Source organism: Trichechus manatus, unplaced genomic scaffold (assembly GCF_000243295.1).
Source record: "Trichechus manatus latirostris isolate Lorelei unplaced genomic scaffold, TriManLat1.0 scaffold00104, whole genome shotgun sequence".
NCBI lineage: Eukaryota > Metazoa > Chordata > Mammalia > Sirenia > Trichechidae > Trichechus > Trichechus manatus.
The window spans coordinates 1,800,957-1,814,305 of NW_004444040.1; the positions used below are offsets into that span (position 1 = coordinate 1,800,957).

The 13,349-nt window shown below is 43.8% G+C and overlaps 1 protein-coding gene across 1 annotated transcript in view; it reads right to left on the reverse strand.

Annotated features, from left to right (window-relative positions):
* DNAAF9 (dynein axonemal assembly factor 9) overlaps positions 1–13,349 on the reverse strand; it is a 139,879-nt gene that overhangs the window by 46,500 nt on the left and 80,030 nt on the right. The window contains exons 18-22 of the mRNA XM_023737560.1: positions 4,579–4,682; positions 2,045–2,191; positions 870–958; positions 238–339; positions 134–155 (exon numbers count right to left, since the gene is read on the reverse strand). Of these exons, the coding sequence (XP_023593328.1) occupies positions 134–155; positions 238–339; positions 870–958; positions 2,045–2,191; positions 4,579–4,682 (464 nt within the window). The remainder of the gene's footprint in view (positions 1–133; positions 156–237; positions 340–869; positions 959–2,044; positions 2,192–4,578; positions 4,683–13,349) is intronic.

Consider the following 13,349-nt stretch of genomic DNA (forward strand, 5'->3'; position numbering starts at 1 on the left):
TGCTATTGTGTTACCTGTACCAGCCTAGCCTGAATGTGCCATTCACATGACAAGGTTCTTACTTAATGGCTGAAAAATAAACCTTAGAGGGATTCTCTGGAGAATAACATTGTCTATGGTGTGTTACTATTACTTTTACAATGACTCCCAAGAAGCTATAAAGAGGAGTTTAGAAAGGACCAACATTGAGGTTTCTGGTATTAAAATCCCATCTAAAAACAGAAAACCAGAGCTCACCAGTCCAGCTCTGGGAGTTTGGCTGATAGCAGCTTTAGAGGACTCCGTTTCTCCCCAGCAGGATGGCTCAGGGCGCTGAAGAGCTTCTGTGCGTTGCAGTGTCTGCAATATCAGAAGCTCACAGATTAAAATCCTATCTCCCTACAGCACACATACTTTACCCAACTTGCGCTCCTGGTGCTTTCAAGCCAGAGACCCGTGACAGCATGAACTCTTCCAAACGAAGCATCTCACTGACTTAAACAAACTGTGGCGTTAATACATGTCGACTTTGGGCTAATTATTTCCAGAGTACAGGTTATTTCCTTTGCCCCGCTCTGGCAGCCTGGCGTGGTGAGTGGTCATGGTTGAGACCCGGCATAGTGCCAGTTGAGCTGGTGTGCCCACACGGGAAGGTTGGCCTGAAACCCCTTGGCAACACTATGGGTTTCTGATTCTTGGTTGATTTCATCTCTCCTGCCTTCTACTTCCCCAAGGGCACTGGCTACCTGCAAACTGGTAGCGCTGAAATGACTGTGTGGGCCCTTTTAGAAGCCAAGACCCCTGTGTTACATAACACAGGTCATCCTGCAGGGACAGCACACACACAAAGCTTAGGGAAACAAACATAAACACTGGAGGCAGCCACTTACAATCTCCTTTGTTCCACAGATAATCCATCTTCCTGGACCACTTTTAAAGAGAGCCCTGACTTAGCCTGCTGTTGCCAGGGGGAGAAGACCTAAACAAAACAGAATTGGAGCAAAGAACACTTTAAAGCCAATAACAGGATATGGAACCCACATGGGGATTTGATGGTTGTTGAAAGGCTAGACTGTCAGTGCAGAGAAAAACCATTGTTAACAAACAAATTTGCTTCAAAAATAGGGGTTAGGAGCAATTGTGTTCTGCATTTTTCAAAACCAGCATTTCTTTCTGGGCTCTTCTCCTCAGGGATCCTGCTCCTTCAGAGGTCAGGAGACACAGAGGATAGTGTCAGATAACAATGTTTTGGCAACAGGGGAATTTTCTACCCTGGTGTGATAGGGCTAAACAGACAGAAATGGTTCAAACAGCACCTGCCAGCAGGGGAATGGCTGAAAAGAATCTAAAGGGCTGTTCTCTAGGCTACCAGATTGAAAGGACAACCACAAGGATGTAGGAAGGACCACCAGGCAGTAAGGAGGGGAAGACAAAGACTGGGCTGAGAAGCCACTCTGCAGCCAAGGGCAGCTCTTGTCTCCTCCACTGTCCTGAGGGAGGGGCACTGTCCCCTCACAAGCAGCTGTAATCACACCTTTCCAAGCATCTCCACTAGTCACCTGGCTGCCTACCCTTTTAGGTTTGGCTACTGCTTGGTCTCTAAGGGTTGTGTAATTTTTGGTAAGCTCCCTCACTCATGCAAAACTGTGCTGAGTGCCTATGAAGTACAGCCTGCCAGGTGGAACCACCCATGAGCACAGGTGTGAACCACAGGGAAGGACAGACCGCACAGGGTGGGGTGGAGAGCTCTGCTCCAGTGGTTAGGGCCCAACAATTCAATAAAGCAACTAGAAGGGAAGTGAGTCTAATTAGGATTTAAAGGGGACAAAGGAGAATTTTCTTAGAAGTTAAAAAGCCTTTTGTTCAGTTCCTTTAGGCTCTCACCCCTCCCTGACAAGAGCACAATTCTAGGACCTGAAGGGGTTAGAAGCAGCTACCCGCCCCCAACAACCCCCTCAACTCTGCCTCTCATCACCTCACTGTTAGCCCCGAGACACTGCCTCACCATCTAAATTGCTAGGGAAAAAAAGTGGTAGTTGTTTTGCTGAAAAATGACTGATGTTACCTCTGAGTAAAATGTTTGGTATATCTTTGATCTGGGGAAAAGGGCAATCATCAGAAAATTGCTTGATCCATGGAAATGAATTGGAAGATGAGGCAGCAGTGAGCTTCTGAAGTCTATCAGAAGGGCAGCAACAACACTGGTGGAGTCCTAAAGAGAAAGAGAGGGAGCATCAGTGAGAAAAGCCATTTACACGATATCAGCCCTCACAACTTGAGCACACAACTATTTTTACAGGATGTGGTTTTCTGGGGTTCAGCAGTAGAATATATTTTCTAATACCCAGTTATAGGAAACACAGAAGTACAAAGGTCTTTTCTACTAAATGGAAAATGTCACCTTAAAATTCTTCCTAGGGCAATAAAATTCAATTTATGTGCAGATTCAGTCAACAATGTTGAGGATACTCTTTAGCCTTCCAGGTTATTCATTCATTCAACTGATACTTACTAAGTGCCTATTACATGGCAGGCATTGTGCTAGAATCAAAGCAGTCACAGTTACTAGCCTATGCAGTAACTAATCTGTTCAGTAATAAATGGAGGTTACAAATTTCTTTCTTCCTTCTTTTCATTCATTCATTCAACAAATATTTATTCAACATAGTGCTTCCTATGCGCTGTTTTAGAAGCTCAGGGTTCAGCACTGACCAAAACAGATAAAGATCCCCGTCTTTTTGGGAGTGGTAGTGAGTGGGAAGGGGGCAAAGACAATAATAAATATACATAATGAATAACTGAATTATATAGTATGTTAGAAGGTGGTAAGCACTATGGAAAGAAGGAGAACATAGATCAGTAAAAGGGAAAATGGAAGTATTGGGGAGTGGGCAGGTTATAGTGTTAAATAGGTGGTCAAGGTAGGCCTTTTTGAAAAAGGGAGAACTGAGCAAAGACTTGAAATCATGGCCGCCAAGTCGCAGGTAAGAAAAAATCTTTGTATTTTGATGGGATAACCATTATCTGTCTTTCCACGAAAAAAGGGAATTTAGAATTCAATTTTCATCTCTAACCCCTGAATTAGTATTAAATCGATAATAAGCAAAAAGAAGGTGAAAGAGAGAAAAGTGTGTTTGTATGTGCTCTTGTGTAGACATATGTATGTGTAGTGGAAGAGATGAAACTGACCTCAGAGCTCATCTGAAATGATGGTCTTGAAGCTTTCCAGCCCTGGGTCTTCGAACACAAGCTAAAGGCAAGCTCGGCTCTCAGGCTCGGCTCTCAGGGTACTGAGCTCCCAGAGCAGGGCAGTGGGCCAAACGTGCTGCTACTCTGTCTGGATGGGATTCTGGAGTGCCCCTTAGGACTAGTTTTCCACTTCCCTGTTAGTGTCATGAACTTTAGTGGCCTGAGGAAAATCAGCCACTAACAGAATGGGAAGAACAGATTACCCTTCTCACTGCAGTGTGGGATAAATTCCAGTAACTCCCTTTACCTAAATCCCAGGTGGAGCAGACTTCTGGTTCAGAGGGAGCAGTGTCAGCATCCTCAGGGGCAAAGACACTCCTTCCTCTCACCCTTCCCCTGGTAGAGTCTGCTTCCTGCCCCCTGAACCCCTCCAGGCAGTCACTCCACTCCCAGCTCCCGAGAGGCTGGTGAAGAGGATGGAGCAGTAGAGAAAAGCTGGTACTTATAGTTCCTGTCTGGAGCTCATCCCGATGTCCCCACCAGTCAGTACTCCTCTAATGCTCAATGGAGGGAAACAGTACTCAGAGAGAACTATCTGAAGGTAACACTGGCCGGCCACTATTCCAGATATTAGAAAAAGCTAACCGTCAATATCAAGCCAGGTCAGCAGGGAGCCAGGTACCTTGATCACAACACACATACAGAGTCGGGGGCTGTCCACTGAGATAAGCTGTGCCCTGGCTAGGGGGCGAGGGTGAGGGGAAACTCATAACCGCCCCCGCCCTTAAGGCCAAGTGCTGCTACAGATCAGTCAAGTTAAAGGATGGTTCTGGGGGATGGCGCTTTCATGAAGCTGAAGGTTAAAGCTAAGTGGGTGAGGGAGGTGGGGCTAAGCCCCCAAGGGAAAAGCTAGCCATTTCTCTCCCTCTTTCGCTCGCTTATAATTCTTTCCCACGCTGATGGGTAAGTGGATCCCCATCAGTGCAGCTTCTTTTTAGTTCTTAGGTGGGTGAGCTTTTGTGTCCTTGGGCTGGAGGTCATCTGAGAGGGGCCACAGCAGGCCTTCTTCAGTCTTCTTGTTAGTCCCCTTTAGGATAAGTGAATAAGGCATGGATAGCTACATGGCCCTCCTGACCCAGAAGCCCTTTCTAGCTAAGCCCATGGCATAGCACAGAGGTCTGACAAGGCTTGAGGATGCCCAGGCCTGTCCACGATCTCCCTGCCTGCCTGCCTCACGGGCAGCGCTGGTTCCTAACATCCTGCCGCGTGGTGGTAGTGGGGAGATGTGGAGTTATCTGGTTTTACCCCTCAGAAATCTGAGTATCTTAACTTTTACCTAAAGCACAATTAAAAAAAAAAAAGTGTGAGTATCTTCTGAACACCAAAGCCATGGACTGGTAAAACACCTACCCCATCATAGAACGAAATGGAATTCATGTGATTCTTGGAAATGATGATACTTCCATGATGACGGTGAAAAAACAGAAGGCCACTAGAGAAGAAATGCACTTTCCCTGGAAGGCAAAGAGAGCTGGTCAGAGGTGGAGGGCTAGATCCTGGGGTCCAAATCCCAATGTCCTTCTCACAGGTAGCAGGGCATGCCACAGGGGTAACTAGAGACCAGCATCAATAGTGCTTAAGCTACATGATTTTCTATGCTGGGCCCTGTGCTCTGAGGAAGCCAATGCACACCCCCCTCCCACCACCCCCCACCAGGGCTTCAGAGAGAAATGAGGCATCACACACAGTCTTTGCTTAAGAACTGGAAAAAGCAATGCATGAATAAACTGTCAGTTGATGAGAAGAGGCAAAATTCACACTCCCTTATAGGTGTCTTCAGGGAAACATGCTAAAAAAGGCTTGGGCATGACTGCTCCATTACTGAGTGTATAGATGCTCACTTCTCCTGCCTTGGCAGATGCTGGCTCAGCCCTAAAGAGACCACCTCCCTCATTAGGGCTCAAGAAGGGGCACTAAGGTCTCAGCAAAAGGACTGGTGAAGGGAGCCTACAGTCTCTCTGGAAGATAGAGACCAGCAAAGGTACATTTACATTAGGCAACAAGACGGTTCTACAGACACTAGGTGCCTGCTGTTACGAAGTGCATGAAAATAAAGTGGGTGGGAGGTAGACACTGGACATGGGCTCCTCAGGGCAAGAACTCAGTCCAACTAGAGCTTCTGTTTTTTGGTAGCCAAGGTTGTACAAGGCAACTTAGTATGGGCCCTAGGGAGCAAATCACAGAAAAGATGGACAGCTAAGATGACAAGGACTCAGGCTGGGCTCAGGCTTGCTTTGGGGACCAAAATGAAGCACTCAGAACCATAAGACCCCTGGGTGAAGTTGCTCTCTGGAGCTGGTCCAAGCTGGATTCTTCATGTCCCTGTTTCTTTTCATGTTTTCACATATAAAGAAGAGATAAAGTAGCCTGGGAACTCAAGGTACAGGCTTGAGAATGTTGTCATTAATGCCTTATTGCTAAGGCAAAGGACAGGAGACAAAGAAGCAGACTGATTCCTCAAGCTGTAGCTCTATGAAGGCAGCCCCAGAGCTCTAGAGATTGTAGTGACAGGAAGAGCAAAGGCAAGGAGTTTGAGGGCTGCCTTTTCATCGTGGGTGAGGAATCTGGAGACTGCAAGTTTTGCAGACTTTCTGAGGAGGTGGGGTTTCAGAAGAAAGGGAGTATGTATGCATGTTAATGGGGAGTGGGGAGGATTAGGGGAGGTGGAGGCCATTTCTAGATACAAGAAGGTTTGGAGTCTAAATATCAATGGAAGAACCAGATGTCCAGTCAGAGGCAACTAGTGCCAACCTCACCATCTAGGGTAGCAGCAGAGAGTGACCAGCCAGCCCAACCCAAGGCATCCAGGTTCAAGCCCTGTGAATCTTTTACCCCTCAACAAGTAAAGCCTGGCTTTCCCTGCACGCAGCTTTGCCCCGGGGTCCTCTTGAGAAGAGGCTACTCATGCCCCAGCCTCATTCTGTACCAACTGCAAGACTCCTCACTGCTGCTCCCACACCATTCCCCTTCACCCTGGCACAATCACACATCTAATGCCCTCCTGATCATGCCACAACATGCTGGATAACTTCTGAACATGTTTACAGTCTTCTCTTCCAGAGTCAACACTATCATTCCCTCTGAGAAAGCAGGGGGAAGGCCCGTCCATACTCTGTCCTCACTTCTCTTCAATCCCAACTCTGCTGCAGTAAAGCAGCTCCCAGAGTGTCTTTACATCTGAAAGCTTCAGCTGTATAACCTACTTTTTGACTACAGTATCTGTTGTGGATTGAATTGTGTCCCCCCAAAATATCTGTCAACTTGGCTGGGCCATGATTCTCAGTATTTTGTGATTGTCTACCATTTTGTCATCTGATGTGATTTTCCTATTTGTACATTCTATCTCTATGTTGATGAGATGGGATTATCGGCAGTTACGTTACTGAGGCAAGACTCAATCTACAAGATTGGATTGCATCTTGAGCCAATCTCTTCTGAGACATAAAAGAAAGAAGTGAGCAAAGAGACAGAGGGACCTCATACCACCAAGAAATAGCACCAGAAGCAGAGCTCGTCCTTTGGACCCGGGGTCCCTGCACTGAGAAGCTCCTTGACCAGGGAAGATGGATGACAAGGACTTTCTCCTACAGCCAACAGAGAGAGAAAGCGTTCCCCTGGAGCTGGCACCCTGAATTCGGATTTCTAGACTCCTAGAGTGTGAGACAATAAATTTCCCTTTGCTAAAGCCATCCACTTGCTGTATTTCTGTTGTAGCACATTAGATAACCAAGACAGCATCCCACCATCCTTTTAGCTATCTCACTCCCCATACCCAGTCCTCTGATGTCACTGAGTTTTTGAAACCTTGGCCTTCCATTCTCCCCTATTGATAAAAAATTTCTGGCTTTCTTCTCATCCACATCTAGTGCAGATCCCCTAGGATATCTTTTTAATTTCTGTTTTGTCAAAGGGACAGGAACAGATTTTATTTAGTATTTACTAAGCACCAAGAATGTCACATATATCATGGTTTTCCATCCTCACAACACTCCTTAGAGGTGGTATTATTCTTATAGAACTGCTGAGGAAACTTGAGCTTAGAGAGGTATCCTCCAAAGTCACACAGCTACTTGGTGGTGGAGCCAGGTGTAGGACCCAGATTTGTCTGATGCCAAAGATGCTGTACCTTGCTGGCCCCCCTTGGTTGTCTTGTCCCTTTTTCTTTCACTTTATCCTCTGTGGGTAATGTGACACTGTGCCTTCTCTGCTCCTCAACCTCAACAGGTCTGCAGTGCTGCCCAGCAGTCCTTCCACTGCTGCCTCTCAACTCCTTCTACCCTGGTGCCCTTATTGGATAAGCTCTGCCCTTCCTTCTCTATTCTGTGAGTCTGAACACCCAGGGTAAGAGGAAGTTCCCTATAACTACCCAAGAAGCAGCAGGGGCTTGTAGCACGGCCCTGTCTTTGATCGACCTCTCTGTCCCAGGAAGTGCAACTGGAGAGGGATGAACCCTCAGGGCAAAACAAGATGTCAAGTATCAATGAAGAATGTGGCTTTTCCTCCCTCAGACAACCAGCTGCACAAATAGAAATCCTCCAACTGTCCAGCCTGAGTGAACCGGGAGCATTAATCACTGCTGGGGAAATGTTATGATCCAATCATTCTGCGTGCATGAATGTGTATGGAACGTACACATGAAAGTGTGTGAAATGTATAAAGAAACAAAACAAAACAACAACAAAACCCAGACACTTGTGCACTCACCACCCAGCCTAAGAAATCAAGCATCATTAGCACCCTTGAAGCACCCATTCCTTTCTCTTCCACCAAGAGGGAACGAACATCCTGGATTTTGTACAGTTTTACCACAGTTGTATGTATATGTAAAGTATATATTATTTAGTTTTGTCTGTTTTTAATTTTATATAAATGGAATCCTAATACTCCATTCTTGTATGGACTGCTTTTTTCTCTCAACATCTGTTCTTGAGAGGTATCCATGTTGTAGGTAATATACAGCTGTATAATTCATTCATGTTCATTGCTATACAGAGCTTTCTTTTTTAAAGTGTCTCTCAATAGCTTCACATGGACACAAAGGAACACAGGAGAGGGTACAGAATGGAGGCAGAAGACAGTGGATGACCACTGCCTGGGTTCTTCCATCTCTGGGAGGTGAAAGTCAGGTTGGTCACCAGAGTCCTCAGGATGTGTCCACTGCCCACGTGTCAATGAGTCCCGTATCCCTGCTCTTCACTGCACAACAATCTCTGCTGAATGGAAAAAGCACTCTAGAATCTGTAAGTCACTACAGGGAGAATGAAGGGCTGCCCGGGTGCCAACTATTCACTGAGGCCTGTAGGAAACAGCAAGAGCAAGGACTGAACTGACCTGACCTTGAAACAGTCTGGTCCATGCCAGGTCGTTATGGCAAGGCTGAGGCCAAGCTATGGACTCTCCTCAATCAAACAAAACAAGAGTAAACAGATTTCTAGACAGGTTTATGAGACAACTATAGCATACAAATGCAATAAAGTTGTGGCTTGGAGCACTGACAGTGGAGTCAGGAGTCTGCTGTCTTAAATTCCATCTCCTCTACTTACTAGCTGTATGACTTCAGGTCAATCACCCAACTGCTCTGTGCCTCAATTAACTCCTTTGTAAATGGGGATAATAACAGTACTTTCTAATATAGTTAACGAGGATAAAACAAGACAATGCATCTAAATAGCACAGAACAGTGTCTGGTATATAGAAAATACCATATGATGTTGCCTATTATTATTATCATTACCTGGGTGACCTAAAAAACTCACCCACAGAATTAAATTTAGAAGAATTCTAGGTTGGTAGTGCCCCCAGATGTCTGGCAACTGAAAATATAAATCCTTGCTGGAGAAAACTAACTTCAATGCAGACATAACAGAATTTCACAAATAAAGCTCCAAAGTATATGTCACAAACCGTAAAGTACTCAAGCAAAGAAAGCACTATTAGTGAGATCCAGCAGCAACCACCAAAAGCAAGATCAGATACAGAAAAACAAACTCACTGGAATTATCAGAAGAAACTAAAAACATGATTAAGGTGTAAGAAACAAACAAACAAAAAGCCCAAATAGATTTAGGAAAAAAATCAAATGGAAATAACAGAAAAGAAGAACAGTGCAGTGTGATGGATTGCTTTTGTGTGGCCTTTCTAGCAGTGGTCTTGTAACGCCCACCCAGGTGATTTGGTGAGACTGTGCAGATATGGTAATTGTGGCCCACCAAAGGGATTGGTTAGTGTTGCCATCCCGCTGGGCTTCAAATAAGTCATCCCAGAAGCAGGAAAGAGAAGATTCCACCACCACCAAGGAAGAAGAGCCAGGAGCAGAGAGCCCGTCGAGAAGCTCCTGGAACCAGGAGGCTGAGACAGAGAGTGGGCTGTAACCTTGAAGATGGCGAGACCTGGCAGCAGAGACCTGGCAGCAGGAGATGTGAGGTGGGCTTCCCAGCCCACAGACAGAGAAAGCTGAGTGCCTTTGGGCAGAGGCCTAGGGCCAGGGAGACGCGTGCCTGCGAGCCTGGCTGGGAAGAGGCTGTCCTGACAAAAGAACTGTATCCTTGATTGTTCCTGAGCCTGAATTGTAACTTGTTACTTCCCTAATAATCCCCATAATCGCGAGTATGGTCTGTGTGCTCTGTGTGGCCACTGCAATGAATTACTGAACCCAGCAGAGAAGTAGAAAGCGCCGTTGGAAGGAAGGTTGGTGTCAGAATTAGTAAAGATGGCGGAGAGAGGAGGCGTGGCTGACCTCTTCCTCACAGGAATCAGCCTTGGGCTGTTGATTTTGATTCTCCTTTCTCCTTGTGAAGTTAGAGGAGGTCAGACACTGCCCCCACATCGTTTTTACAAAAACGTAATAATTGAAATTAAAAACTAATCGACGAGTTTAATAGCAGATTAGTCATAGGTGAGTAAAGAATTAGTGAGCTGAAACAGAGAGCTGAAGAAATTATCATGAATGTAGCATAAAAAACAAGAAGATGGAACATATGAAAAAGAGGGCAAGAGTCACCTAGGGAAGAATGAATAGGTGTAACACATCTAATTGGCGTTATAAAAAGAGAGGAGAGAGAGAAAAATAGAGAAGAGGCAATATTTATAGCTGTTGTTAGTTGCCGTCGAGTTGATTCCATCTGACGCATGGAGACCCCACATGTGAAGAGTAGAACTGCCTAAGAAGAGGCAATATTTAAAGAGATATAATAATGACAGATAATTTTCAAGGACTGTTGAAAGATACCAAATCTCAGTTTCAGGAAGCCCAACAAATCTCAATAAGGATGAACAAAAAGGAATTCATAACTAGAAACATCCTAATAAACTGTAGAAAATAAAAGACAAAGATCATAAAGGTAGCCAGAGAAAACAGATTAACTACAAAAGAACAATTAGTCTGACAGTGACTTCTCAGAAACAATCATAGAACCCAGAAACTAGAATACTATCTTCATAGTGCTGAGAAAAATTAACTGTCAATCTGGAATAATATACCCAGTGAAATTATGCTTTAAAAAAAGGAGTGGGGGGAGCAGCAAAATTCAGATATTAACAGATATATAAAAACTGAGAGGTACCTTCATTTTAGTGAATTGTAAAGAATGTACTTCAATTCAAGCAAAAGGAAAATAACCTCCGATGGAAGAGTCAAGATTCAGGAGAGAAGATGGGCCCAAAAAAGGAGTAGAAATGTGGGTATACCTAAATAAATACTGAATGTATAAAACTAATAATGTCTTGTGGGGTGGAAAAAAAAAATACAATAATACTAGCTTGAAAGCTGGGAGGAGGGGGACATTTCTCCTGTTCAGGAAGAGAATAAAGACATTAATAAACTTGTTTTTTAGATTTCCGTAGGGATTTACTATTCATTATTTTCTCAACTATTTTTTCCAAAGATGATTCACATATTATTAAATTTTCTTAAACATGTAAAAGGAATGACCACTTAAAATAACGGACATTTTACCAGCATAGTTCTGAGCACCAACAGGACTGTCAGAAATTCTATCTTCTTATAAAATAACACTTGATTTAATAGAAGCAAATTCTCTTCTTTGTGAAGGTTAAGAATGTCAGTTGCCTCACACATTTATGGCTAATTGATTTTTTTACAATTTTATTATGGCAAAATATATATAACAGAGTTTGCCATTTAAACCATTTTTAAATCTACCATTCAGTGACATTAATTACTTTCACCACGTTGTGCTAACATCACCATTATCCATTTCTAAAACTTTTACATCATCACAAACAGAAACTCAGTACCCCTTCAACAATTACTCTCATTCTTCCTCCCGGCAGCCTCTGGTAACCACTAATAAACTTTTGTCTCTAAGCATTTGTCTATCCTAGCTATTTCATGTAAGTGGGATCATATTAACATTTGTCCTTTTGTGCATGATTTATTTCACTCCACACGTATTCTTCAAGGTTCATCCGTGCCGTAGCATGAATCAGAACTTCATTTCTCTTTGTGGCTTAGTGTGATGGCTAAGACTGTGTGTCAGCTTGGCTGGGCCATGATTCTCAGTGTTTATATGTGATCACCCCCGTGATGGGATCTGCTGTGAGTAGCCAGTCAGTTGAAAGGGAGTTTCCTTGGGCACGCGGCCAACATCCGAACACAAGTGGACATTCTGGCTTTTGCCTGCTCTGAATCCCACAGTCCCTCGTGTGGGTCTGACCTCTGGTTCTTGGGAGTTGGGCTAGCAGCTTATCTGCCGATCTTGGGATTCACTGATCTTCACAGCCTGTGAGCAAGAGCACTGCTCTCCGACTTGCTGATCTTGGGTTCGCCAGCCCCTGCCGCTATGTGAATCAGGAGAAGCCTCTATCCTGATCCACGGACTTGGGACGTTCCAGCCTCTACAATCGTGTGAGCCACTTCCTTGATATAAATCTCTCTCTCTATATATATTTATACGCTTTACTGGTTTTCCTTCTCTAGAGAACCCAGCCTAAGACATTGAGTAATTTTCCATTATATGGATAGGTCACATTTTTTCTATCCACTCATCTGTTGATGGATACTTGGGTTGCTTCTACCTTTTGGCTATCATGAATAACGCTGTAGTGAACACTGGTGTACAAGTATCTGTTTGAGTCCCTGCTTTCAACTCTCCTGGGTATATATCTAGGAGTGGCATTGCTGGGTCATATGGTAATTCTATGTTTAACTTTTTGAGGAACCGCTATTCTGTTTACCATAGTGGCTGCACCACTTTACATTCTCACCAACAATGCACGAGGCTTCCAATTTCTCCATATCCTTCCTAACACTTGTTATTTTCCATCTTTCTGATAGTAGCCATCCTAGTGAGTGTGAAATGATACCCTGTTACGGTTTTGATTTGCATTTTCCTAATGACTAATGATGTTGAACATCTTTTCAAATGTTTACTGGCCATTTGTATATCTTCTTTGGAGAAATGTCTATTCAACTCCTTTGTCCATTTTTTAATTGGGTTGTTTGCCTTTTTGTTGTTGAGCTGGGTATGGCCAATGGATCTTTTCTGATAAGGGTACCAAGTTAGTTCAATGAGGAAAGAACAGTCTGTTAAACAAATGGGGCTGGGATAACTGGGTCCCCAAATGTAAAAGAATGAAGTTGGACCACTACCTCACACCATACATGAAAATTAACTCAAAAAAAGTATCAATGACCTAAATATAAGAATTAAAACCATAAAACCCTTAGAAGAAAACACAGAGGTAAAGCTTCAGGATCTTATTTTTGACAATGGATTCTTAGCTATGACATCAAAAGCATGAGCAATAAAAGAAAAAATAAATTGGACTTCATCAAAATTAAAACTTTCGTGCATCAAAGAACATTAGCAAGAAAGTGAAGAGAAAATTTACAGAACAAGAGAAAATATTTGCAAGTCATAGATCTGAAAAGAGTTTAATATCCTATATAAAGAACTCCTGCAACTGAACAACAAAAAGACAAATAGTCCTGGACATGGAAAGTCAGGTAGGGACTGTCAGGAGGGAGGCATGAGGAAACTTTTGTGGATGATGGACATTTTCATTATCTTGAATATAGTGATGGTTTCGTGTGTGTATACGTAATGTCAAAACTTATCAATGACATACTTTAAATATGTGCAATTTACTATGTGTCAATC